The 27,724-nt window shown below is 40.2% G+C and overlaps 1 protein-coding gene across 1 annotated transcript; it reads right to left on the reverse strand.

Moving 5' to 3' along the window:
• Nucleotides 1-5,770: 5,770 nt before the first annotated feature.
• LOC115789728 (uncharacterized) lies at nucleotides 5,771-8,353 on the reverse strand. The gene is made up of 3 exons (XM_030743240.1): nucleotides 8,227-8,353; nucleotides 6,340-6,621; nucleotides 5,771-6,249 (listed from the first exon to the last, which is right to left on the reverse strand). The coding sequence occupies exons 1-3, from the start codon at nucleotides 8,243-8,245 to the stop codon at nucleotides 5,771-5,773; spliced, it is 780 nt and encodes a 259-aa protein (XP_030599100.1). The 5' UTR covers nucleotides 8,246-8,353.
• Between the last annotated feature and the right edge of the window lie 19,371 nt (nucleotides 8,354-27,724).

A 27,724-nucleotide genomic window follows, 5' to 3' on the forward strand; every position in this document is an offset into this window, starting at 1 on the left:
CAAGAAGCCTGGAGAACTATTCCTGAAGACTACCTAAAGAAATTAGAAGAAAGCTGCCTAAGAGAGTTCAGACTGCGATGAAGAATAAAGGTGGGCATTTCAAGCTTGTGCAGGTTTTGGTTGCATGTAATTTAACAGTCAATGTCCTGAAATGCAGTCTTTGGCTACCTTCTGACTGATTTAGCTGTTTTCATCTGCACTATACACAGTAACCAGTGGACAGAACAGGAAGTCTTGGATCTTGGCCCGCTACTTCAGCAGAAACAAAAAAATGGCCATTGATCTGGAGGCTAACTGAGCAGATGGTTTCCTAATTTTGATAGAAAATTGGTGTAGCATTGGAAGACTCTTAAAGTGGGCCTATTATGCTCCTTTCCAGCCCTTGTTTTTCATTCTTGGACTAATATAAATGATAATTTATATTCACCATTGCAACTGTGTGTGTGTGTGTGTGTGTGTGTGTTTTATGTCCTCTTGCAATAACATGTGATGCTGATACCCTTTCAATGCACACAGTGAAGTGGTCTGCATGAGCATACACTCTGTCTGCTACAAAAAGCAATAGTAAATGAGCACTTTTCAGGGGTGTGTTACCAGCCCTGATGGTTTTCACCCTCTCTCATTTGCAGAGGCGCCACATTAATTCAATCTACTGTAATAGTCTCTCACACACACACACACACACACAACACACACACACACACACACACACACACACACACACACACACACACACACACACACACACACACACACACTTGCCCATGCCCCCACAGGGCACTGCCTTAATTTAATCAGACAGCACAAAGACACACACAGGTTTTAGAAATTTAAACCATTCGCATAATCAAACATGTAGTAAGGCACATACACACAGCTGAGCCTCTTCACACGTGCACACACAGATTTTTTTTTTTTTTTTTTTGGAGTCCCGTGACAAACATATGTTAATAAACCTCATATGAACCACCTCACCTCCCCCTCTTGTCAAAGTGCAACCAAACCACAAAACAGGAGAGGAGACAAAGCAAGGCTGGGTTGCAGGCAAAAATAAAGACACACATTCATAAAGAAAGTAACCACATGTGCACTTAATAGGCACAAAAACAAACTCACATTCGGATTAGTTTCCTAATAACACTGTATGCTCTCTTTATTCAGCAACTATGAACCATTTTAAAGCCGCTTATTACTCCACTAAAACAAAAACAATAGATACTGCTTGACCGGCCACGTGTCCCCATAAAAAATAAATGATGATGGATATTTTATGATAAAACCAAAAAAGATGAGGCGCTTGTCTCGAACGCTTCGGGGCTCTTCTCGCTGATTGCTTATTTTCTCTCACATCAGATCGGTTAGTTTGCCTTTCTCTGTTACATTTTAACTCCTTTTCCTTTTATGTGTGATCCTGTTTGCGTGTGTGTGTGTGTGTGTGTGCGTCTGTGCGTGCAAACGAACGTACACGTGTGCGAGAGTGCACGTGCGAAAACATCCCCGCTGAGCTAGTCACCGGCTTGGTCTCTCACATTATAACACGGAAGAGTGAGGCCAGCTCCTGATTTAAACATCAGCTGTCATAAATGTTTCAGAGAAATGGAAGGAGATGGCGGGATTGCTGGCAGCTTTCAGGGATTGGGTGGGACAGCGGGTGATGATGGCGGGGAGAAAGAAACAAGTTTGGGTGACAAAACGTGGGAGGGTTTTAAATTGGAAATATTTGCATGAGTGAAGCATATACCAGACTTTTAAAAAACTGTGTCAGTGTGAATAAGACGCTCACGAGACACGCCTTGTTTTATATGACCACGTCATAAACAGCAACATTTTCTAAGCAGTAGCTGTAGAGTTTATGCAATAAAACCCGGGTTTATTTCAAGGCACAGTTCTCTGGCCATAATACACAGCCTGAAATGAAAATTAAACCACTCACATGTAATTTATTAAAAAAAAAAAACCTTCTAGAAAAAGACTGGAGGCTTTGTTTCAGAAAGCAAGTGACTACAAACTCATTTGTGCCTGCCCGTCAAAGCATCTTCTTTCCAACTTTCAGTTTATTAAATGCACTTTGGATTTTGTTTCGAGCAGACATGTGAAAGTGTCCATCAATATTTGGCATTTCATGTATTGGACAATGAAGGAAAATTCAACACAGTGATAGTGTTTGTCAATAGCAAGAAGTAATGTTTTGCTTTGATTTTGGCATGATTTAATTGTGGTTCATTTGTTAGGGGAAGTTGGACATGTTGGTTTTACAGAAGCAACACAGGTCAAGGTCATAGGAGAACACATTTACTGCCTGCTTCTGATGTCAAACCAAAAAAAAAAAAAAAAAAACCCCAAAGGCTCAACAATTCACATTACTCTTTCCTTCTCTTTTTCTTCTTTCTACCTTCCTTTTCAGCTCCACCTTCTTACTCTCACTTCCCACTTTTGATCTCAGCTGTCTCTCATATGTCTTTATAGAATGCATGAATCCTTACTACCTTCTCCAAGGTCATGAAACAGCTTCTCACAATCTTCTGAGCTTTGAGGAGCTCAGAACCTGAGCGGACGGCCCCACCTACTGGCTGCAGCGCAGAGTGCCGGCTCCCAGACACACATTTCCTCACTCTAAATTCAATTAGCTAAATGGCAGGCTGAATTAGGCTAAATGCAGAGTAAGCCTGCTCAAATGAGCATAGCTGTTGAAAACTGAGGTTTAATAATCTGCCACAATTACATCTGGGCACTCACAAAAAATCTAATTTAATCATCTTTGAGAGAAGAGGAAATTCAACTGCTCATTCATGGTGAAAACTGCAACTAATATCTGCTCGAGTGCAGGCTCTTAAATGTGTGTAGATTTGTGTTCTACTGACAAAAACAAAAGAAAAATATATTAAAATGAAAACTATATAATTATAATGGGAAGGAAAATGGTGAAAATTGATGTTTTTTGTTGTCCAAATGACAAAGGCATGGATGTCTGAAAAGTCACACAGAGGGGGAAAAAATGTTTCCGTGGGGCAATATTAAAATACATGCATGCAGGTACAAAAAAACCAACAATATATTCACAAAGAAGAAGACACATCTGGACAGAGCAAACCTACCTGAACGTATACTGACTGGCTCTCTGCTGGCTGCATGATGCTGAAAAGAGAGGAAACAAAGAAAGATAAGAGGAGAAAAGAAGCAAAAGATAGATTAAGATAAAAAATGCTGGGGATTGTAATGACAAGGAGAGAGCCTGTAAACCTTTGATGCACACAGTTGTGCCTTTGTGTTTGATCTGCTCTTCTAACAGGTGCAGCACATGTTTGCACACACAAAAAAAGTCTGCCTGTATTCCCACGATTGTAGCAGCTTCTCCAGTGAGTAAAACACTATTGCAGTCGGGCTTCATGGAAAATAGAGAGATAACAAACCCCGCTGAGCATCTAAGGTTGCTGAATATGGAGCCGGCCTCTTAAATCTCCGAGGCATCATAACTCACGCTTTCACACTTACGATGGATCCCGATCATGTGTCAAAACCCCGCTGTGCTGCGGTCCTGCGAGCCTCAATGTGGGTACTACCATGTAGTTATGGAGAGAGAGTGAGCAAAAGGGGCAATTACACTCCCAGATCAGTTTTAAGATCACTCAGCACAGCTTCCAATTGCATGAAAGGTCTCACAGGGCCCAGAGCAAAGCTGTGTTGCACATGACTACAGAGAGGTCAGATCAAAGGGCCCTATCATGGCAGTGGGCTTGGGAATGTTAATAGGTCCCACAGTAGAGGAGCTCCATGTTGCCTTGCCTGCTCCTGTGCTTTTAACTCTGATTTTTCTTTTAAAATGATTGTATAACTCTGGAATATTTTAATGCATAATTATACATCAGACAACGGCAGCACTTTTCCTGAAAGAATGAGGCAAAATAAACGAGAGAGCTGCAAACACAACATACACCCTGAAAATAGATATTAGCCAAGATCTAAGATATTAAAGTGCAAAGAAAACTCAAAAAGGCTTTCTGGAATTCTTGAATTCATCACAGATAATCTGCATGTAACATTATTCCTCACTTACTTGATATTATACTTCATTAAAACTTTCATTGTAGTTCTCCTCTCCTTTTTTCTACCTCTGTACAAGCAGCACTTACAGCAGTCTTGTCCCCATAGTGGAGGAGGATACATTGGGCAATGTACTTTGTTTTTTCTTGCTGATTAATAACTTTTTTTCAATTAATTTATTGTTACTATCTTTTAAAGCTGCAGTCATTTGCCTCCTCAGTTCTTTAAACACTTAGATAGAAGATGTGCTGTAACGCTGCCATCAAATTCAAAATTTGTATTTTTTAAAAATTAACCACAGTTTCAACAGCTGATATGCTGTCTGTACTATTATGAATTAAATATAGGTTTTAAAGGATTTTCAAACTGCATTGTAATTTTATTTGCATTTTTAACGGTCTGAATTTATCAAGAAACAGGGTTATAATTGCTGCAGCCATAACAACACAAGTGAACAAAAGGAGCGGATGCTGAAAGCCTGCGCTTTGTGCCACGGGAGACACTAAAGAATAACCTGTATCTGCCAGCTTCTCAGATTATCCCAGAAACTAGATGACAACATTTCATTCTCGCCAGAAACCAAAAATACCACCGAAACGGTCTGAGAATCAGTTGAAAGGGTTTTCCAGAAAAGCTGGAAAATACAAGTGAAGCGCTGCACTGTGGACAGATTATGGCAGGGAAATGGACAGTGAGGCTGAGCGACGGAAAGACCTGTGATTTAGGGCTGAACTGACACAGGAGAGAGAACTCTTTGATGTGCCCATATTGCAGTTGGAGCACACTATAGAGCTGTATTTCCCACGGTTCCTGGGCTGAACTAATGGGCTGATGCTGCACGCTCACACGTACGAGCCCCCGCACGCCTGCGTAAATGCAGCCTACAAACGCGCACGCACGCACGCACGCACTCACATACACACACATCGCAAATCCAACTTTAACACGATACAAGCACTTCGCGCTCACGCACGGCAGCAAGGAAATTTTTGGCACGTCGTGGGAAAGCTGCGAGAAAGTAAAGTCTTCTCAACCAAGAGGAATTGGGTGAGGTTTCAGTACATTTCCTCAAACTCTTCAGCTTCTGACTTTGTTGATAAATTATGAAACGCTTGCAATAAACTCACAAAAATCTCTTGTGCGTCAGACCAAATCAATCAAGAAACCAGGAGCACCTCACCAGCTTCCCCGCAGAATTGAATCAATAAAAAAGAATCGATGCTACAAGCTGCCTTAAAAAGAAGTAATGAATCCTATTACCTTTTCACTTCATATGCATTGCTTCACACAAGTCCAGTCTACAGCAAAGTCCGCACAAAAATGAATTATCCAACTTATTCGTGCAGTTTAACCCGCAAATCTGCGCCCTCTGGCTTTCTCAAAGAACATAGCCCGATCGTTATGGATGCGTGGCCCTAATTAGTTTCTCCATTACCGCAGTAATGTGTTCCGTTTTTCTTCGCTCGAATATGACCAGGCCCAGTGTTGTGACATGATTTGATTACGAAACACATACACTTACAGATAGATCAACAAAGAACTACAAAATTTGATTTTGACTCGTGGAGTTCGAAGTTCTAAGATAATTTACTTTAAAAAGATTAGTCTGCAATCATGCAAAGCCTTTATTCAAAAATAGAATTAAAGAGACATTAGAAAAACCTGTTAAAAGCATTAAAAATGTAAATACAATTTTATACACATACACTTCTTGAAAGAAAGAAAAAAGTTACCTGTAGATGCCGTCAGACTGCTGGTTTCCTGTATCTGCTCCTTCTGCCGGCTCTCTGGACTCCTCTTTGGGTTCAGAAACAGCCCCGGGCTGTAAACCATCATCTGCATGCGTTTCATCATTCTCGTGGCTAAGTGGGGGTGATGAGCTGTCAGTATCAGGGTTCAAGTCTGCACCTGCCTCGGTGACGCCCTGCTTGTCGCAAGTCTCTGACTGAAGTTCTGCGCCGGAGCCACCAGATGGCGATACATCCTCACAGGCAGATGCAGGTCCAGAGGTGATGTTTGAAGCATTTGTGGCTTTGCTTTCACCTCCGCATTCAAGCTTGGTTTTGGGCCCACTGTCAGCTTTAATTACATCCTCAGCCTCTTTTGATTTGGCGCCCGTGAGTCTCAGAGAGCTCCGGTCCCCCGCAGGTCGCTGGCTTTGACTTCTGCTGATCTTGTCTTTACCCTTCTTACTGCTACTGGGGCATCCTGGGGGCAAGAGTGTGAGGGATGAAGCATATTGTTGTTATTAAAGTTGTGGCCTGATCGCAGCGATGATCATAACTTCTGCTACTTTACCTTTATTGCTCTTGTCCCTCTTCCTCTTCAGAAGGCGTGGCAGCGTGCCCACATGTGTATAGCTCTCACTGGAGCGGACATAACTGGCTGTGCGGGGACGCATGGCCTCCAGGTCATCCACAGACGTCTCAACAACTGGAGTTAGGACTGTGCAGCCATCATCATCATCTCCCTGTGCACATCCTGCTCCCGCTCCAGACTTCGACTTAGAGGACTTGGAGTCTGATTTCTCAGTGGAGCGGCGAAAAGTGAGGTTGGTTAGACTGCCAAACCATTTGAAACCTTGAGAGGGGGACGATTCGATCTTGGTCACTTGGTCACTTATTTTTCCATCCACTTTCCTTTTATTTTTACCTTAATTTTAATGCTCCGTGGAAACATGCTCATTCTATACCTCAGTGGATTCAAACAGGCATCTGAGATGTAACTGTTTAAAACAATGTAAGCTCTTTTTAGTAGCAATAGTTGCAAGAGAGGTATAAATCTGGTTACTGAGGACAAGATGGGTGTGAGATTTTCAGAGGTATAGGACAGCGACAAGACTGATAATGGTGATGACCGTGATGTTCACAGCTGGGGCTGTGATCTGTAGTGAGAGTAGGGAGCAAGCAGAAGAGAGCCTAGAGAGATGGAGGTATGCGCTGAAGAAAAGAGGAAGCAGGACAGAGGCAAGTGGAAAGGTGAAGTTGTGAGGAATAGAGGTAGTGAAGGTATATGAGTTTAAAAACCTGGAGTCAATCATCCAAAGCAATGGGGAGTGCACAAAAGAGGTGATGATGAGAGTGCAGGCAGGGTGGAGTGGGTGAGTGTCAGGGGTGATTTGTGACTGAAGGATAGCAGTAAGAGTGAAAGGAAAGGTTTTCAAGATGGCAGTGAGTGTTATGATGTATGGTTTGAAGACAGTGGCACTGATAAAAAGACAGGAGGAAAAGCTGGAGGTGGTTTTCTGGTGTGACAGAAAAGGATGCAAGATGCAGGATAGAGTGAGATGGATCCACTGTGGTGAGCCCCTAACAGGAGCAGCCCGAAGAAGAAGGAGAAGGAGGATAGTAAGGTAATTTGGACTGCAATAGAACTAAAACCTCTAAGTAGTGTTCATTCATTTCCCCTCTTTTGAAGAAGTTATATTTATAGTTTCATCCGGCATTGAGGTCACAGACCCTACAAAACACTTGACACTTTAATTGCGGAAGCTTCCTGAAACTGAACCCCAACAGCAGCCCTATCAAATCTTGTCCACCCAAATAATACGATTTCCACCTAGAGATACAATAATAGTAATGCATCTGTTATATCTTATCTGTTATAAGGGGATAAAAATATGTTATATGTGCTTTCCGCTTGTTTGGCTTTCTTTGCATTAATCTGCAGCTCTGAATTGAATCATATTTACATAGATGTGCTTTTGTTTCTGCTTGGCTGAATATGTGCCAATTACAAGAAGCACTGAGGGGACTTTTTTCCCTCTTCTTTGCATTTTGCTGCCACAACTTTGCCTTTGTGCAGAAATGCCCATATACTTTACCCTTTCTCTAAACTGAGGAGCAAAACATAAAAGGACCGCATTTAAAAATGCATGTATTTTAATATAACATGTATGCATACACTACTAAAATACAGTAAATAAGGTATTTAACTTAAGTGTACAAAGAATATTTGAATCAGGCTTTATTTATTATGATGTAAGCCTAGCAGTAAGTTGATTTTTTTTTTTTTTGCATGTCACCACTGTCACTAAAACACTGCAAAATGGAAAGAGGACAGAATCTACCAGTCAAATCTAACTGAACCACTTACGGTAACCTCTCTCCACACAGATGCAAACACACACACACACACACACACACCACACACACACACACACACACACACACACACGCTACTCACTTAGTCTCCGTAGGCTCATGTTGTAGCTCAGTTTCAAACTGTTGACAAATGGATCATCTGAGAAAAGCTGTTGTAAAATTGAGAAGAGCCAGGCAGGGAGGATGACTTCTTGTAGAGGAGAAGAACCTCGATGTGAACCACAGTTCCTCTCTGCGGGTGATACTGCAAACACTTTGTTTATGTGAAAAGGAGGCCGAGAGCAAAAAGAGTGACAGGGCAGGGCAGACCTGACACTTCCTGTGTAAAGCTGAGCGCACCGGTGGTTAGAGGAAATGAAAAGCCAAGATGAGATGACAAGCCTTAACAGGGTGAGATAAAGAAATGAACCTAGGAAACATGTCAGGGTGGCTTTTGGCCAGAATGAAAACAGAATAGAAAGTGTGCCAATTGAAACCAGGAAGGGTGGAAGGTGTTCAGTGCAGAAGTGCTGATTGGTGCCGTTTTTGTCTCACTGAAATAATAAGTTGGTTATAAACTCATTCAAGGTTAATAATCACTATCGCCTTTTGATATCGCTGATTACAAACTAAGCTCTTTGATCTTCCTGCTGCAGCAGTTCATGTTTGCTGACTCATTTTGAATCTCTTACGATGACACTTGTGCACGAGGAAGATCATTTTAAGGTTTAACTTTTAAAGGAAGAAGAAAACTGATTAGGGTTATGGCCTTCTTGTCTTTTTTCTAGATGTGCATGTGCATTGCAAACTCATGAGGTGTAGCCATAATGCAAACACCAAACTGCAGCGGAGATCAGGAGGTCTGGCTGCTGCTGCACTATTTTCTCTCAGGCAGCGTCTTCCAGTGACCCTGTCAGTTATGACACGAGCAGAGGTGGAAGTCAGGTGGCCTTGTTAGAGCCACAAAGTCGACTTAACAAGTAGGGCAGGGTGAATGAAGGCATATGGTTGTTGGGTTTGTAGCATCTTGCCACGTGCCAACAGTAACTGTTGGTTATATTTAACCACATTCAGAATCCATAACCATAATCAAGTAGACCATGTTTTAGTTGAATTTGACTGTTTTATTGGAGAAGGTAAATGTTTTCACAAAGAATCACAGAGTCCCTTTATTGTAAAAAAGAAAGTTCTTATTCCTCTTTATCGCTTTAGCATTTCATATCATTTGTTTAATTATTTAATGACTGAAGGAAGGAAAACAGCTCCCAATAGAATGCAAAATGTACTTTTTGGTTTTCCATTTTATTTAATTTTCAAATAATTATTTGAGCATCTTGAGCAGGGGGACCTTGTGGGCGCAGCAAGATTTCAATCCATCACAGCGTAGTGTGCTGCCAATGGTGTTCCTAGTGACTGTGGTCCCAACTGCTTTCAGATCAGTAACAAGCTCCTCCTGTGCAGTTTTTGGGCTAATTCCTCATCCTCACCCTATGAGGCAAGATCTTGCACGGAGCTCCAGACTGAGGATTTTTTTAGTTGATATTCTGTCTCTTTCCATTAAAAAAAAAAAAAAGAAGAAAATACCATAAAAATTAGAGACTGTTCATTTCTTTTGAAGTGAGCAAACTTACAAATTCAGCAGGGGATCAAATAATTATTTCCTCCACTGTATGAATTTCTTCAAAAAAAAAAAAAAAATGGCCATCTTAATGTGATTTATTCTTTAAAATTTCTTAAGATGCTTCTTCATTAACATATTGATTAAACTATAGTGTCAAGTGTGCCACTCTCATTTGAATTCAGAATGAGAAACATGCATTTGTACCCTTTTAGTTCCTGTTGACGCTTTTGACGCTTTGGGACTTGCTTTTGCATTTCATCTTCCTGTCATCACTAAACCACAGCGGTATTAGAAACTGTGGTTTCTAAGGCACAGAGCAGGTTTTACAAAATGAAACTGCAGTACATCCGAAATGCCCAAACAGTCCTTTTATTAAAGGCTGAAATCCGATATATTGTTTTTTTAAATGTGTTTATCATTCTGAGACAGAGGAGTAGCAAGGGTTTTCTTTTATTTCCTGTTTTTCATCCAAAGATACCCTAAAGATATTTCACACTTAAAACATCCATCCATCCGTCTGTCCATCCATCTTCTTAACTGTTTATCTAATTTATGGGGTGGGGGTGAAACTTTTCCAGCTATCTAAAGGTGTTCATCCAGTGATTAAAAACTTTTTGTCATAGAAGTTTGAAACCTGGAGTCACTTTAAACTCAGCTTTATACTGTAGGGATCCTAGAAAGAGTCACTGTGGTCACTTTATACAGAGATCCTCCCTCATCTTTCCCCAGTTGTCACCTGGATTGTAACACAAGCCCTTTAAAACCCACCCTTAAAAGCACTTTGCTTTGTATCTCATGTGCCCTTCACAGATTACTATTTGCATGTTTAATTTAGAAAGTGCTGCACATTTTAAATTAGGAGTCATTAAGGCAATTGATGTTTTATAATGACTCCTAAAAAAAGACTGGATTGTTGTGCAATTGCCAGCTTAATGATTTGTTGTGTCTCATCAGACATACAGTTCGTATCACATGTAATTATTCTTGCAACATAAATAAGTGTGTTTCCAAAACATACCGTAGTTGCTTCAGCAGCCGACAAACTGAACCAAGTGAGCGTGACTTCTGATCACTGTTCTGCAACCCACTGTGGAGGCAGATGAAGTGAGAAATGTGATATGGCGTGGTAAACACACACACGCACACACCCTGAAGTAATGGTGTTTCATTTTGAACCTGGTGTCCTAACCCTATTTTCAACAGAAGTAATTTGCCAGAGAGACTGACTGCGTGGTTGTGTTTGCATGTGTGCATGTGTGTATGTGTGCTGAACCCTCTGCAGCTTTAATTTTAGCTTGATGAAAAACAAGCCTTCAATAATTCAGCTCTCTGCCTCCTCATACAGTGACAAATATCAGTCACTTTGAGGCAAGGCCACACTGCTACACACACACACACACACACACACACACACACACACACACACACACAGAGAGAGAGACTGCAGTGAGATGCTCAGCTGAGGTCCCTTCCTTTATGTTAGATATTATTTCCACAGTTAGGTATGTGGTAATAAGTACTGTATTTATCCACCTAAGACCACGTGTCCACATATGAGGACATTAAATTTTGGCTTTGCTGCACCTTATACTTCATTGTGCTCAATAGCATTTTATACTTTGTTAAGTCATGTTGTTTTTGTTGTGTTATGCTATAAAATAATCCCAGTGTCCACATCTGAGGACATCTTTTTTTCTCACAAAAATATGTAACAACCATGTAACAAAATACAACTTCCTGTTCAAAGAGGAAGCTCAGTATATATACATTTCAGGTCCATCTAATCACAAATATCTAGGAGAAATTGAAAATGCATCGGAAACAGGAGCTCGGGTCTCAGGGGGTTAAGATCCTTGATCAGGATCACATTAAACCATATAACAGTATCTATTAAGTAACTGTCTACCTACACACAGACACATATGTACTGTACATTTCTGCTTTGCAAGAATTTATTTATTTGTTTGTTTAAGTTGCTATTAGACTATTTATCATAATACATGTAATATTGTTGAATGTTGCTAGAAAAATAGCAACTAACTGGTCAGTGATTTTTATACACAGCTGACCATTTTCAGAGGCTCAAAGGTAATTGGACAGTTGACTGACGAGGTCATTTGGCAGTTTCAAGGCCAGAGGCCTGCCCACTATTTTTTTTTTTTCATGACAAATAAAACCGAAAAAAATCGCAAGTTAATTTGAAGTGTTGAACTAACTTTGGTAGCTGTTTACTGGAACTTTAAATATGAAGGTAATAAAAAACAGCAACATGTAAACAAGTCAAGAACAAGAACACTCTTGAGGAGGTAGGCTTATCATTATCAAGGTCTGCAATAAAGAGGTGTCTGCATTAATAGAACTAGAGAAGGTTTAGAACAAGGTGCGAAACGCTGGTTACACTCAAGAAGAAGAAGGTCAGAGTAGACAGATGAAACCAAGATGAACTTGTACCAGAATGATGGGAAGAGAAAAGAACTTAGAAGGAGAGAAATAGCTCATGATCCAAAGCATAACACTTTATCTGTTAAACATGGTGGTGGTATGACAGCCAGTGGAACGGGTCACTAGTGTTTATCGACGATGTGACTTTCTGTATAATAAAGTTGCAAAACACTGTTCCAGTTTATCACCCAAACATCACTTTGAGCGAATGTCTTAATGCAAGTGTTGCTGCAATATAAAAAAAATATCCTGATATTGCTACAGGAACAACTGTGCTTCCTGTGTTAGACTTTCATTATACTCTAGTTGATCCGGCTATCTGATTTCTTGTGGCTGTTTATTGCCAAGTGTTCTGTGGACACTCTAAAGCTTTGATCAGCTGGAGCAGCAGAGGAACAGTGCAGAGCTTTTACGAAGTACAGGTAGTTTTCCAATGGTGTTGACTTACAGTAAAAAAAAAAGTAAAAGTTAGTAAAATGTACCTGTAGTGTGTCTCTGTGGCACCACGTACTGTAGGGGGCATGTCTCACATTGTCACATCACATTTAGACAAACTCTTCTGTCAGTAAATTGAAGGAAATTATGGAACTTACTATTTACAATATGGAAATGCCCAGCATGTCCTACTTTTAAGGCACTTCTCATTGCAGCGGCTTCAGGCAAACCAAATCTGTGACCACTTTGGACAGATTAATGTTTTTTTTTTCTTCTTTAAAATTTTGAGCAGAGACACATGAGAGGAAATTCAGGCAAAGGTTATGGAGCCTCTATTCCTGAACATTGTCTATTTGTTGTCCCTGTATTGTCTCCAGAGGCTGGAAGGTCACGATGCAGCATAAGGTGATTTTTAAAGGTGATTTTTGATGGATCCTCTGCTCAAGTCAAATGCTCACAGCAGTATATCTCATGTTAAATTTGAGCTCTCACATTATGTTCTGTGGGAATGAAACCTTGTCTTGATGCCTCCTTCCTGCTTTGTGTCATGGACTCTGCTTTCACTCTCAAACCCCCAGCCTGCCACTTATCACTGTATACTGTCTAATAAAAACAGAAATGCTGCAGAATACAATAGTCATAAAATAAAGCCAGGGCGGCTAAGGGAAAGGTCAAGGCGACAGTGTTTTAGATTGTGTTATCGTCAGGTTTTTGGCACTTTGCTGTATTGATGTGGCCTCTATTTGTCACAACATAAGGGAGTCTGAGAGCGGAATTATTGAAGTCTTGTTTGTCATCAAGGTGAAATTAAAGCCAAACACTGCACAATCACACACCTTCGTCCTGCCACACATGGATCCATGCTTTGCTGCATTTGTGAGGACCTTTGTCAGAGCTCACTTTTTAAGGAGCCCCGTTTTTTGCTTGTGAAATGATTAAAACAAGCACAATATTTACGCAATATTTGTTGTGAAATTTGTTATGAAACCACTAATATGATTTTTGTCCACCAGTTAGATTAATAATCTTTTTCCAGAACAGAATGGAGAGTTAAAATAAACTCAGGAGAAACATGAGAAATGGAAGATCAATGTGACTGCCATGTCTGAATCTGAATAAATCAATACCTAAAAGGTGGCATGTAAAATAGTGTATATTTAAATTCTAACAGACTTTTTTCTTTGTCAGTTTTAAAAAGATGTTCCTATATGTCCCTTGCAGATGAGACAAAGCAGTGGCATCACATTGAAAATAAGTGTTATCCAGACAAATTTGATCCATTCATTGCCTTCTAAGTACCTCCTTATGTTTTGAAGATAGCTCAGTCACAAGTTAGCTATATTTGCTTGCAGCCACAGGTCCTATATATTAGGAAGAAGACTATAAGCATTCCCTTTGGATCTATATGCAAGGTTTGCCCTGTGTGTAATAACTCTTGCATGCACAAATTTTGTTCATTTCGAGACACCAGCTGCTACTCGAAGAAAACTACTTTGTACAATAATGACCTGTTTTAATATTTCCGCAGCACATGCTCGGGGATGGTTCTGCTTCTAGGTACCCTTAAGCAGCAAAAACTGTCTGTCCAAATCTACATCAATTCAAATGACACTTTGGAGAGTTGCTACATTGACTATCTCACCAACAGACCACAGTACGTGAGGTGCCATGACTGTGTATCTGATGTGGGACTCTGCAGCATGGGGGCGCCACAGGGCACGGTGGTGGCCTAGGGGAGAAGAAGAGGGTTCATCACTGAGAGGACCCTGGTTCACATCCTCGGGCTGGCATCACTGTGGGTCCCTGAGCAAGCCCACCCCCCCAGGTTGCTCCCCGGGCGCCCCTTGGCTGCCCCCTGCTCCATGCTGTGCTGTGTGTACTACATACTCCATGTGTGTGATGGGTTAAATGCAGAGAATGAATCTCACTGCATGTATATGTATGTGACAAATAAAGCTCTTTCTTCTTCTTCTTCTTCTCTCACCCTTTCTGTTCAGTCTGTACACTTCAGACTTCAGGTGCAACTCAGACCATTGCCACCTACAGAAGTTCTCAGATGATACGGCCATCATCGGATGCATATCAGATGGGAACAGCAAGGAATACAGGGGGGTCATAAGTGATTTTGTCAGCTGGTGTGAGACCAACGCACTCCAAATCAATGCCAGCAAGACGAAGGAGATGGTCATAGATTTCAGGAGGAATTCACCCCCTACAGCACCAGTGAACATCCGGGGAAAGGACATTGAGACAGTGGTCTCTTACAAGTACCTGGGTGTTCACCTCAATAACAAGCTGGACTGGACTACAAACACAGACATCCTGTATAAGAAGGGCCAGAGTCGACTCCACCTGCTGAGGAGACTGAGGTCTTTCGGTGTCTGCAGGACTCTCTTAAAAACTCCGTTAAAGGTCAAGCTCTGTGCTGGGAAGTCCTCTGGAGTCTGTGATGGTGGTGGGTGAGAGGGGGATGTTAGCAAAGCTGACATCCATTATGGACAACCCCCATCACCCTCTGCATGAGACCGGTGGTGTGCTGAGCAGCTCCTTCACTGTACTTTGGACACTTTACCTCCACTGCCATCACTTATGCACAGTGTACCTTTACATATAGTATATATACATTTTATTTATTTACACTCTCACCAATAATGCATACTGTGTATGCTGTATAGAAGAAGTCACAAATGTTATAAATGTGTTTACTTTGGGACTCTACTACATGCTATGACCTTATTAAAGAGCAGCCAGGACCTGTCATTTCAGCTGTAATAAGTTGCCAAACTGTCATGTCAAAGTGTGTGTATTCTTCCACCTGTTTTCCTTCTTTCTTGCTTACATATTTGATTTAGGGCAATACATAATACTGACGTAAAAATGACTAGTGTCACTATGTGTTTCTGACTGTAGAGGGCGCCAAAGACAGTTGAATTTCACGTTAAAAGAAAACCACCTCACTCTAAGGGACCCACAACTCCAATGCAAAAATACAGCTAAGCATATTATTTAATGCATAAATGCTGGCATGGACATCTGTGTACTCCTCTAAAATTAAAGCTGCTTCTGATGTCCTAATTTAAACCTGAGGTCTTAATGAACTATAAAATCCAACACATTTTTTATTAGACTCAAATAAAAAGTTAATGAGTACACAAGATATGTTAGGGGTTGCAATGAAGTTTAAATATGAAATTAATACATTTCTGTGTTACTGTTGCTCATAAATAAAGCAAACTAAAAATTAAGGTTGTCTCCACCGACTCAGGGTGGGGAAAAACAAAACATTTCAGCCAAATATAATTTTTTTTAACCAATGTTATTTATTTATTTGCTCATGTTAAAAAACATGTGTTACACATGTACAATCATCCATAAATTCACAATGAGACTGAATGTAAGTAAATGAAATATAACAGGGGAATGTAAAAAGTGTTGTTTAGTGTCCATCATGAGAAACAATAGAGTCAATAAACAACATGATTGGACACACACACACATGAAGATCGGTTACCCAACAATCTGGTGTTGAGTTTCTGTGCCACTCCCTTTGTGTTTTGGGAGGCAAGTCAAGAGACCAGTGTGTGTGTGTGTGTGTGTGTGTGTGTGTGTGTGTGTGTGTGTGTGTGTGTGTGTGTGTGTGTGTGTGTGTGTGCGTTAATGATTGCAGCCAGCTGAAGGTGACTCATCTGCACCAGGTGCAGCTCCTATAGTAACACTCTGGTGAGGCTGAATCACAAGAGGTACACACTCACTCCTCAGTGTAAACTGCAATTTATTTGATGTAGTACATCTCTGATCTTTTAATCTCTATATATTTTGCTGTATATTTATGAGTAGTACTTACTTACTGCTGTCTACTAGCTTATTCCCAAAGATTAAGTTTCATTACCAGCAAGAACAGCTTCCATCCATCCATGCATCCATCCATCCATCCATCCATATTTCACTGCATCAAGCTCACTCATTTCAGTGCAAAGGAGCAGCAGCTCTAAAGGAGTCTAAGCTCCATCTGGATGTTTGAGCTCTCCACCCGATCTTTAAGGCTAAGCCCAACCTGGAAGCCCTACACTGGAAACTCTGTAGGGAAAGATCAAGATAGATATAAAGGAAGCTCATCTCTTACTCCCAAGGATCTCCTAGGGGAACCAGTTATGAGTGTTCTCCAAATCTGTCCTCCTGAATCTGAGTTTTGAAGTCAGTCAGAGCCTTCTTTCTAGCACCCTGTAATACATTTTCCCAGAAAGACTGAGCATTTTGATGCCCACAATAATTGGAGCACAGCCCAAGGTCACCTTTTTTTGAAGAATCATTCTGCAGCACCCCAACTGTCCCCAACCTTCACACCATACTGAGACATCCAGAGCCTTTAGCAGAATGTATGTCATCCACACCAGTTTCGTAACTACCTTAGCACCTCCACCAGGGTGATAGATGAGACTTCCCTTAAGTCTTCAGACTCTATCTCCTTTACCAAAGACATGCTGGTTCCTTAAAGCTCTTTCCACCACCTCCCAGTATTGGATGTACCAGGTCTGCAGCCTTCGTCACCATCTGATCCTCACCACCAGGTGGTGATCAATTGACAGTTCTACTCTTCATCCAAATGTCCAAGACATATAACACAGCTACAGTCCATCATTGACCTTTGACCTGAGGTGCTCTGGCTCCAAATAGTTTTGTGAGCCATCTTATGAATAAAAACATGGTGTTTGTTCATGCCTAGCACAGAAATCAAATGACATAACATGGCTTTAGGTAAGACCAAATATATCTAGTTGGCACCTCTTGCATTAGCTCTGCTTCCTTCCCCACTGGAGAGGTGACTTTCCACATCAGAGAACTAATTCGACATGCACAAGGTTACAACATACAGGTCTCCATTTTTGTCTCCCACCCAGCTCTTAACCCCAATGTCTATCCCTTTGGGTAGCAGACCCACAGGACACAGGAACAGTATTAATTTGGGCTTTATGTTGCCAGCAAACTCCCTTCCTAGCTCTGGCTCCAGGTGGAGGACCACAGTTTACCTCTTCTCATTGAGGTACAACTGCTCCTATTTTCCTGAGTCATTTGGGGATTTCCCTTAATAGTATTATTTCCACCTTGTTAGTCTGTCTCTGGCATAACATGACTTTAGTGGCACCTACTGTAGCAAGAACTACCTCAAAGGTGGCTTTAGGTACTGTGGCAGGTACAACTGTGGAACTTGCAGTCATCAAACTTTATTGTGTTGAGTTCAAAATAAAAGTTGGTTTCAAAGATGTGGTCTGGTAATGAAATTATGAATTACATACATCACAGTTAATCAGTTACATATAGCAGGTACAATCCTGAGTAACTGTGTATGACTGAGTAACTGTAATAATCAATCATTATTACAGCATAACAAATTGTGTTTTTATTACAAGGCAGTTGTTCCTGCACTACGACTGCACCAGTCTAACTCTGTGTTTGTAATATAAAGCCAACAAAAATGCTTCAGCACATTCCACAGAAAATTTACCCCATACTTTTTGCATCATGTAGTATCAGTATTAAACCACTAGAGGACTGCAAAACACAGACATGAAATGTAAAAATTTGCTCATAAATGGGAGCATGTATACAGGGTTCAGCTGAAGGAAGAGCTACACTGGATGTACAACTGTGTGTTAGTAAGTATGAAATACTTAAACATGTATTAATGACATTAATGTGACAGGTTAAGAGCACTATTTGACATTATTATGGCAACATTATGGAAGTAAGGTCATAAGGCACTGTCGTATCTTAGTTTGTCACTGTGTAAAGGTCTATGCAGATTACTCTTAGTAACTATAATATTCTGTGTTTATTTTTATAAGCAGCAGTGATGATTACTGAGATTCAACCTGAGATTGGTCTCCCACAGGAAAAGTTAAAAAAGGAAATGGTTCCTGGTTGAGTAGAAGCAGAGGTCCTGTTTCCTGGTTAGTCACATATATTAAATAAAAGAAGTTTATCAACTCAGTCAAAACATTCAAGTTGAAAAGAATCATTTGTACCAAATTCTTAGCATCACGTCACTCAGACATTCACTTCACTGTAGCCCTTAAATTTCCTGGTGCTTCAGGTGGAGCTAAAGTGTTACATGGCTGTTACACAAACAAGGAGTGAGACCTGCGCTGAAAATAAGCTAAAAGTGAATCCTCATGTGTATTGATTCTTAGTGAGGACTCTGAGGACAAGGTGATCAGCACCATGGACAGCAGTCCAGAAAGGAAAGTAAGCAGGAAATGCCAAAAACCACACGAAAACTCGCAGAGGTCTCAGTGAATTCTATTATTGACTGTTATGATTGCTGTCCTGTGGTAGTGGATCAGCAAAATGTATTGCTTTATAATTGCATATTTATTGGATTCTACGCAAAATTCTAATGAACAAACATCAGCAGGAGTGGACGGCATTACATTAACTTTGTTTTTTGGACAGTTTAGGAATAATAGTTTGCATGTCTTAGGTTGACAGGTCTGTCCCTTTAATTTTTACATGGAAAATTAAAACCCCAGACATATTTTCTGTAAAATTAAATAATGTTCCTAGAATCTTTGGCTAGATTCAAAAGGAAGGGGACCGTCCCTGGCTGTGAGAGAGATATGATGACACGCCTTTCAGCTTTGTTAAGACAGACAGTTTTACGCCAACATTCTCCTGATCTCTGTGTGCAATTATGACTCTTCTGATTTAATGAGTGCCTATTTTTAGAGCCAGAAGCAATCCTGACAACAGTGTCTTAAGGAACCCAGACAGAATCACAGAGAGAGCTTTCAAACTTTTCATCCTTCAGTTCGCGGAGGAATAAAGTAAATCAGCTCTCATGCACACCCACATTTACACATATTCAAGAGGAGGGGAAAAGGAAGGGAAAGACAAAGAGAAATATAGACTGTGAGTCTTAATTTGAAGCACTGTGCCCAGTGTAATCAGATCTGATTGCAAAACATGACACTTTCACCTGCAATTCTATTTCTGTTTGGTTGATCATTTCTTTGTTGTAACAATGCTTCTTGGCAATGAAATGGTGCCACATTTGTAAGGAAAATGCATTTGTGGGTTGAGCAGCAGAGTGTGGGTTGCACCAGTGAAAAACTTGCCAATGCCAAACAATTTATTTTGCTATTGAAGTCCAAAGAAACAGAACATGCTGGCAATTTGACAGTTTATACCTCAGTAGCATGTGGAAGAACATAGAAAATAATCACAATCTTTTTAGTGTCCACACATCTGGCACTGCTCACTGTCTAGTCAAAACAGCTGTTCTTTTGAACCTAACTGAAGGACAATCATATAAAAATGAATAAAAGGCTACAAAAGAAAGAGGGTGAAAAACAGAATAATGGAGAATTTGTGGCAGAAATGGAGAGACTGGAAAAACAAACAAAGAGGTTGGTATAGAGAAGGAAAGTGAAAAACAAAGACAGGAAGACAGCAGATGGTGTCAGGAATCATTCTGTGTGCAACGGCTGCCAAAAGAAAACACAGCTTGATATTCCTTAAATTATCTGACTCAACTCTTGACTGCTTACACTGATCAGCCACAACATTAAAACCACCACATCCAAAACAGCTCAATCTATTTCTCTATCTTTCTGTTAAAGCTCAAAAGTGGAAATAAAGGGAAGCTTGAACATCTACAATTCCTCAGCAACAGGGCAACTTCATTTCCTAAGGGACATTGTTTATGGAGAGTGAAAGCTTCAGAATAGCTCCTATAATAGACGTCATGGTGAGGGTGCTTTGCTGATTCCTGTCTGTAAGGTCAAGACTGAACTTTCAGTCTCAAACTGTGGTTGTTTTGAGCCTTGTGCACAAAGTGTTACTGTAAAATTTTCCCTCCTTCTGCTATCCCTTTACAGTTGACAGTAATAAGCGGCCGTTAATCTGCCTACTTAAACATTAAAATTTTATCTTGCACTTTTGACTTTTCATTTCTATTTATTTAGCTGCATGCATAGTAATCATTTCAGCAGTTCAGTGTGACAGAGGCACCGCTGCAAAGGATAAGTTATGCGTTCTCTCTCCGTTTTGAAATTCATGAAATGTGTCAGAAGCTAACAATGCACATTTGCATAACTCGCTATTTATGTTTTTCTATCTGCATATTAGATGAGCACAAAGCCATCAAATAGGCATATCCATGTGCCTATTTGAGAACTTTGAATATAAAGAAATGTAGAACATTTGCCATTCTGCAAACCTGTTCATGCAGAAACCTCCATACAGTAAAGAGCCCATCCAGATTAATCTGTATTATAATCCTTTCCCTGTAACATGTTCTAAACATGTACACATTTATCTCTCATTGTGTGTATATAGCATGTTTCCTGCACCATGACCCAGTTTCAACTGGTCGTACATTTTTTTTTTAATCTAATCTAAAGCTAGCCCATCATGTTATTTTCTTAATGCGCTTGACTTTATTATGCTCTAACACACCGTTTTTTTTTTAAAAATGAAATTATCTGCTTTTCTTTCTCATTTTACCTTTCCTTTTGCTGCCTCTCTCGGTAAGTCACCTGCTTCCTGAAGTCAAACCAGGATGCCCCCTCTCTTTGAACTCTCCTCTCAGTGTCATGGTTTATGAACACACTAACACGCACACGCGCGATGCACATAAAATTGCACTGCTCAACCTTGAGTGTCCTTTTCCACAGGCAACTGCAAGGATGCGACACAGAAAGAGCGCCTGAGGGGGATGGGGGAGGTGCAAATCATCAATTATTTATGGCTGAAATCTAATAAGAGGCCAGGGTTTGGACGGGCAGCGCGTATATTGACGGACAAAGTCCCTTTTAGATGCAACTTCACAATATCATTATCCTGTGAAAAGCAAAGGGAAAAAATAAGGACAAAACAAAAAGAACTGATTATGATTTCCTCCATTTCTCCTCCATATTAGTGAGCCACATTTGCATTAAGTAGTGAAACTGAGCTTTAAAAGGCTTTGATTTAGTTTCAGATTCTCTCCTTCTTATTGATTGAGGTTATATTTTTAATTCCCTTTTACGTATTGTGTTCTATGTATATCATTAAAGTCTCATTTTGATAGCCTTTCCTACAGTGCAGTTTGGAAATATATGCTTTGATTTACTCAAAGTGTTTTCAGTTGGTTAGTTCAAATTTGCAAGACTTGAAAGCTGTGCACACAAATTCATAAACACACACCTGTGCCCTGAAGTGCACGACACAGGGGAAAAGCGTGTCTGAGACACGCTGTTTGTTTGTTAAGAATTCCACTGTCCACATTTGCATACTTATTTGATTTGTGGGTTGAGTTGTGCAGCTCCTCATTAAGAATATTTTCATGTCTCCTCATGTGTAAACGTGCTGACAGCTCAAGTGGAGTTCATACAAGGCAAACCAAATCTTTCTCTAAAGCACCAATAAATATTCCTGTAATTGCCTCTCCAAAGAGTATTTTCCTTTAATTCTGCTGTCCTGTCTCTGTTATTGTATCAGGTTTTAGCTTAATTGTGCCAAATTATATGAATATATACTTTCCTGGTTGTTTTTCTCACTCAGTTCTCTAATGACCGCTGAAATCCTTCACATGATTTTGCTACGGGTGCACATCAGAAAGACCGTTTTTCATATGACTGAGAAGAACTGCCCACAATTTGAAATATCTTTGTGATGAAAATAGATATGTTGGTAGTGTTTCATTGTGTATGTCACCACGTGCAGAATAGCCAGTCTAAATGTAAAAAATCTGTCAAGCACAGAGGTGTAAATCAGTAATGAGAGCACGGGAAAGCGTAGTTCTCCTCAACTGCTTTGGCACATTTCTCACTACATTTGTTGAAGTTTTCAGTGCTGAAATGACAGCTTCAAAAACAGCCGAATACATGCAGAAAAGCTCTACTTACAGTTTTTCTCAGTTGCTTCGGCTCAGTTCTCATATGACAGCTGAAGTTTTCAAACGCGCGCTTAAAACATTGTGTTTTTGTGCATGTCAGTAAGATTTCTCACGCATTTTCTAATGTTCATTAGTTTGAACAATTATTGGTTATATATATGTATTTTTATATATCATATTGGACTTTGGGTTAGTTACAGCCTGTTGCAGGTTATCTATTTGAATATGTTCAGAGAGGAGAATTAAAAAACAATGTTCCAAGAAATGTCAAACTGAGGAAAAAGTGGCCATCCTGGGATGGATTCGCCAGGGTGTTAAAGGTTAAGGATGTGGAGCTACAACTGTGTCACTAAATTTTACAGGCGTGCAGGAGATCAAAGATCGAGTCAGAAATGTAACATACTGCAGTTTGCCTGTTTTAGTTTTCAAACCACTTTGGCACAGTTGGCATATATCATTCACTGGAAGTAAAACCATAACCCTCTGTGCTGATTACTACCATAAGAGAAGGTAAGTTGTTGTACCTACTGGTGTTTTATGACATCTCATAATCACAAGGTGAGTCACCAAGAAATGCTCAAATCTCACCGTCATCTTCCTAATTAGTATTGATGTAATCGATGCAAAGAACATCAAAGAAAGTCCAAAGACTCTTAAGGTCAAACCCCACAATTATATAAGTTGGTTCAGATATATGTAATGTTGTGTACTATTTCAGGAATAAAATAACTTCTGATCATAGTGGTGCTACATTTGCTGCTGGATTCATTGAAGCCTCCAATGACCTTCAGACTTCTAGAAATGCCAGCAGGACATGTTAGAGAAAAAAGCTGACAGAGCAGTTTGGCTGCTTACAGAGACGCACAGGCACAAGGCCTGGGTAGCATCTGAAGCAGACAGTATCAACTCTGAGAGTTTGGGAATCGCAGGCTCTGTGTGTGTGTGTGTGTGTGTGTGTGTGTGTGTGTGTGTGTGTGTGTGTGTGTGTGTGTGTGTGTGTGTGTGTGTGTGTGTGTGTGAATGTATTAACATAACAGTGAAGAATGGGGTCCTGCATCAGGCACTCTCACAACATTACTTCTGCTGCGGTATCAGCTTGCTAACAGGGAGCAGCATTTGTTTCAATATAATTTTAGTGATGCTTTAAATCATAGCTGGTAGATAGAATGGTGTGCATCTAAATGCTGTGTATGCTAATGTGGCATCTTTACTCTATCCTTATTAAGCTTCCTTAATTCTTCATGCCATCGATTCAACAAAGTGCTGGAAACATTCCACTGAGATTTTTGTCCAAATTGACATGATAGCATCAAACAGTTGCTGCAGATTTGTCAGCTGCACATCCATGATGCAAATTTTCCGTTCCCCCACATCAGATGTGGTGACTGTGGAGGCCATTTGAGAACAATCAACTCATTGTTCACTGTCCTCAAATTTCCACTTTGAGATGATTGTGATATGGTGCATTATCCGGCTGGAAGCAGCCATCAGAAGATGGGGTACGCTGTGATCCTGAAGGAATGGACACGGTCAGCAACAATACTCAGGTAGGCTTTTAAATGATGCTCAGCTGGTACTAAGGGACCCAAAGAGAATATCCTCCACACCATTACACCAGCAGCAGCAGCCTGAACCACTGATACAAGACAAGATGAACCAGATCCATGCTTTCATGTTGTTAATGCCAAATTCTGACCCTACCATCCAAATATCTCAGAAGAAATTGAGACTCATCAGACCAGACAATGTTTTTCCAGTCTTCTGTTGTCCAATTTTGGCTAGCCCATGCAAATTGTAGTGTCAGTTTCCTGTTCTCACCTGGCAGAAGTAGCACCTGGTGTGGTTTCTGCTGCTGCAGCCCTTCTGCTCAAAGGTGCTACGATTTGTGCATTCAGAGATGCTCTTCTGCATATCTTGTAACAAATTCTCCTCTGAAGCGGTGCATCACCATAAAACTATATTTTTGAAAAAAAAGTCAGTGCAAGAAAATAAACGAAACCTTTCAATATTGATTCACATTCAAATTTTCAGTTCTTGCAGAAAACCATTAAATTAATGATCATTTCAACAAAAAAACAGAAACTAGGCAAGGAACTGTGTTCTGTGCTGAGCAGCACACCTATTAACATTTCACACAATGTTTTATTATTATTATGCTTTCATAGTAAATGGACACTTTTTTCCAAATTACTTTAATATCTACTGTTTGAGACTTCATTCAGCTCCAATAGCCGATCACGACTGTCTTTTTTTGAGAACAACATAAATGCTGGAACCTCAGTGAACAAAATGCTTTTGAGTGTGAGGAAGCTTAGAGAAAGGTATATTCTCTATCAATGCGGCATCTGAAAGCTTATAAGTTTTCTTATTACTTTCCCCCACTGTCATGCATTATATATGGAGTTTTTATGTGTGTTTAGTTAAGTTCAAGCCCTCCAGTTTAAGGCCTTCTGGGTTCCACAATCAAGCCGATGAATCTTGAGCCCGCTCACTGCCATTGTGCCCGCAACAAAATTATCTTCCCCTCAGTGGGCCGCCCTTTCTCTGTATCTCCTTACAATGCAAACAAATGATGAAAAGAACAATAATGTCTGGTGGTATATGCTGTGAATAAAGTGACTGTCCATGAGGCCGGTAAACATGAGAGGCAGTTCTTTGGATTGGTGATATCAATAGGTGCATGTCCTACAAAGGGATAAAAACTGTGATGGAAAATTGTGATAAGATACAAGTTCCCGTAATCAGCTTCATCCAGAAATGTTACTTGGTAAATCGGACTTACAGTAGTCACTGACAAACAGGTCTGTCTTGTCACTCTTTTGACTGTTACTAAACCTGTTTTTTGACTAGAAAGAAGACCTTTCTGTCCTTTCGGTGTGTGAATCGGATTTGATCAGAGTTGCTGCACGTGGCAGTGTTTGATCCTACAGCAGGATGGAAGATCAGTGAGACACATCCACAGCAGGTGCAAATGTGCACATTCACACAGAGGTAGGCACACTGTAAAACTAGCTTCACTTAACTGTAATTTATGTTGCTTAAACTGTAACACATTAACTGTCAGTATAACGGATAGAGTGGTAGCAGGAATAACCATTCACTCTCATTTGATGTGAAGTGTGATGAGGACGACAGGATGCCGAACATGTAGCAAGGTGAAGTTAAATAAAGATTATCTTCTTATTGGCTGAAATGTCCAGAATTAAACAAAATCCTCAAAAAGGAGAATAAAAACCAAAAGGCACATGTCCAACTAAACACAGGCAGCTTGGAGGAACACAAATAACATCAGCAGCACAGCAGGGAGTTTTAACAAACAATCTGACAAGGACAACGAAGGAGGCAGGACTATTTATACACACTGGGCTGATCAGGGACCAATGGGATGGCAACAAGACACAAGTGAACACAACAGGTGAAAACAATCAGGGGAAGATAGACAGGAAGCAAAACTGTCACAGGACACGCACACACACACACACACACACACACACACACACACACACAAGGAAAAACAACAAAAATCAGCCCAAAAAACGACAGAAAAATCTAAACTTTGCACACAGGAATAACCCATACAGAAACTCAAACTTGAATATATTAACTAAGAATTCAAAATGGAAAATAAGGATCTAAACCAGGAGCACAATAAAGTGCTGCTCTGGTGTACATAAAATATGGAGGCACATAAATATTTTGTTGAAAAAAGATGTTAAAATATCCTCACAGTGAAATGGATGAGGAGGATTAGCAGAGACCCACTGAGCACCAAACAGAAATAAATTTAAAAACCACTACAGGTCTTAACCTCTCATGCTGTCTCTAGCATATTAATTTACAGCCACTGCAACACAATTAAATGCAATTTTTGTTAAAGTGATGGATTTTATGCTTTTTTTTATGAGCTAATACATGCACATTTTCAAACAACTTACTCAGAACTGGCCAGCTGTAATGATATGCAGCTCCATGCAGTGGTGGAATAAGGATTCAATTTATTTACTCAAGTAAAGGTAGTCAGACAAAACTGCTGTTCTGCCTCTTTGTTTTCGTGCAGTACAGAAATAATAGCACCAAAATGTATTTAAATGGTACTAAAAATAAAAACCATCTTTCAGTGTTACAACATTTTTATATTTATTAGAAGTAAATTAGTTGGTTGAGGCTTATTAACTTTTTCCTTTTATATAGTACTTTACTCAGGGAAAATAGCATCAAATAGCATAATGCTCATTTAGTTTTATAGTACTTCTGGACTGCACTGTAGTATGGTATGCACTTGCTTATTTCCTACATGATCAGTTAGCAAGCAGTCAGCATCTGTGGAACTAAATGTTTCCATAAATCTATAATGTAATGAATATTGGGTATAATTTAATTCGTTTGTACTCAGTTGCTTCATGAGATGATTTATTACTGATTCTTTGTTTCATGATACATTACCTGACACATGCATGGATCAGGTAACGCAAGGTCTGAAATAAGTACACTCATTAAAAAATGCACATTTACTGCTGATACTTTACATCTGACCTCCACTAAGATCTTACTATCATCCTTCCAATCACAGGAAAGATCTGGTGTTTGGTTTCATAGAAAGTGCTTGCTGATCCTTCACGTCTTCACATCTCCTGCTCCCACATTCATCCCAATTACCCATCCAGCCCTTTGTGTGCCCAAGGCCATGTTGCCCCCCACAACACACTATCTCATTTCAACATGCGTGCTATTTTTTCCCATCCCAGTCTTCTCCCCCTCTTGTGCCGATTCTTTGTTCTTCCAGAAAAGTGCAGATTTGGCTGATGTGTTATTGGGGGCCTGTTTGGATGAGTGGTGGTCTCACTTTTTAGTTTTCTCCTCTTCTGCAACTTCTGTCTGATTATCAGTGATGTCACAATTCACATAATATGCTTGATCGATGTGCTGAAGCATGTCAGTGTTATCTCAAAAACTAAGTACACTCATACTGCTTCCACAGGACTTAAGAGGGTGAGTAGTAGCCAGGTGCTGATAATCAAATACACTTGATTAATTGATCATCAGCACATGTGAGCACCTCTATAAAAGCAGAGATTTTGGCAGTTTGCTGGTCTGGAGCATTCAGCCATGTATTAACAGAATCCCAAAGAGGAAAGACATAAGCAATGATCTCAGAGAAGCAATTGATGCTGCTTTTAGTCTGGGAAGGTTAATAAGATCACAAGCTCCTCCTACCAAAGTATTCTAGAG

Source organism: Archocentrus centrarchus, chromosome 12 (genome assembly GCF_007364275.1).
Source record: "Archocentrus centrarchus isolate MPI-CPG fArcCen1 chromosome 12, fArcCen1, whole genome shotgun sequence".
Lineage (NCBI taxonomy): Eukaryota > Metazoa > Chordata > Actinopteri > Cichliformes > Cichlidae > Archocentrus > Archocentrus centrarchus.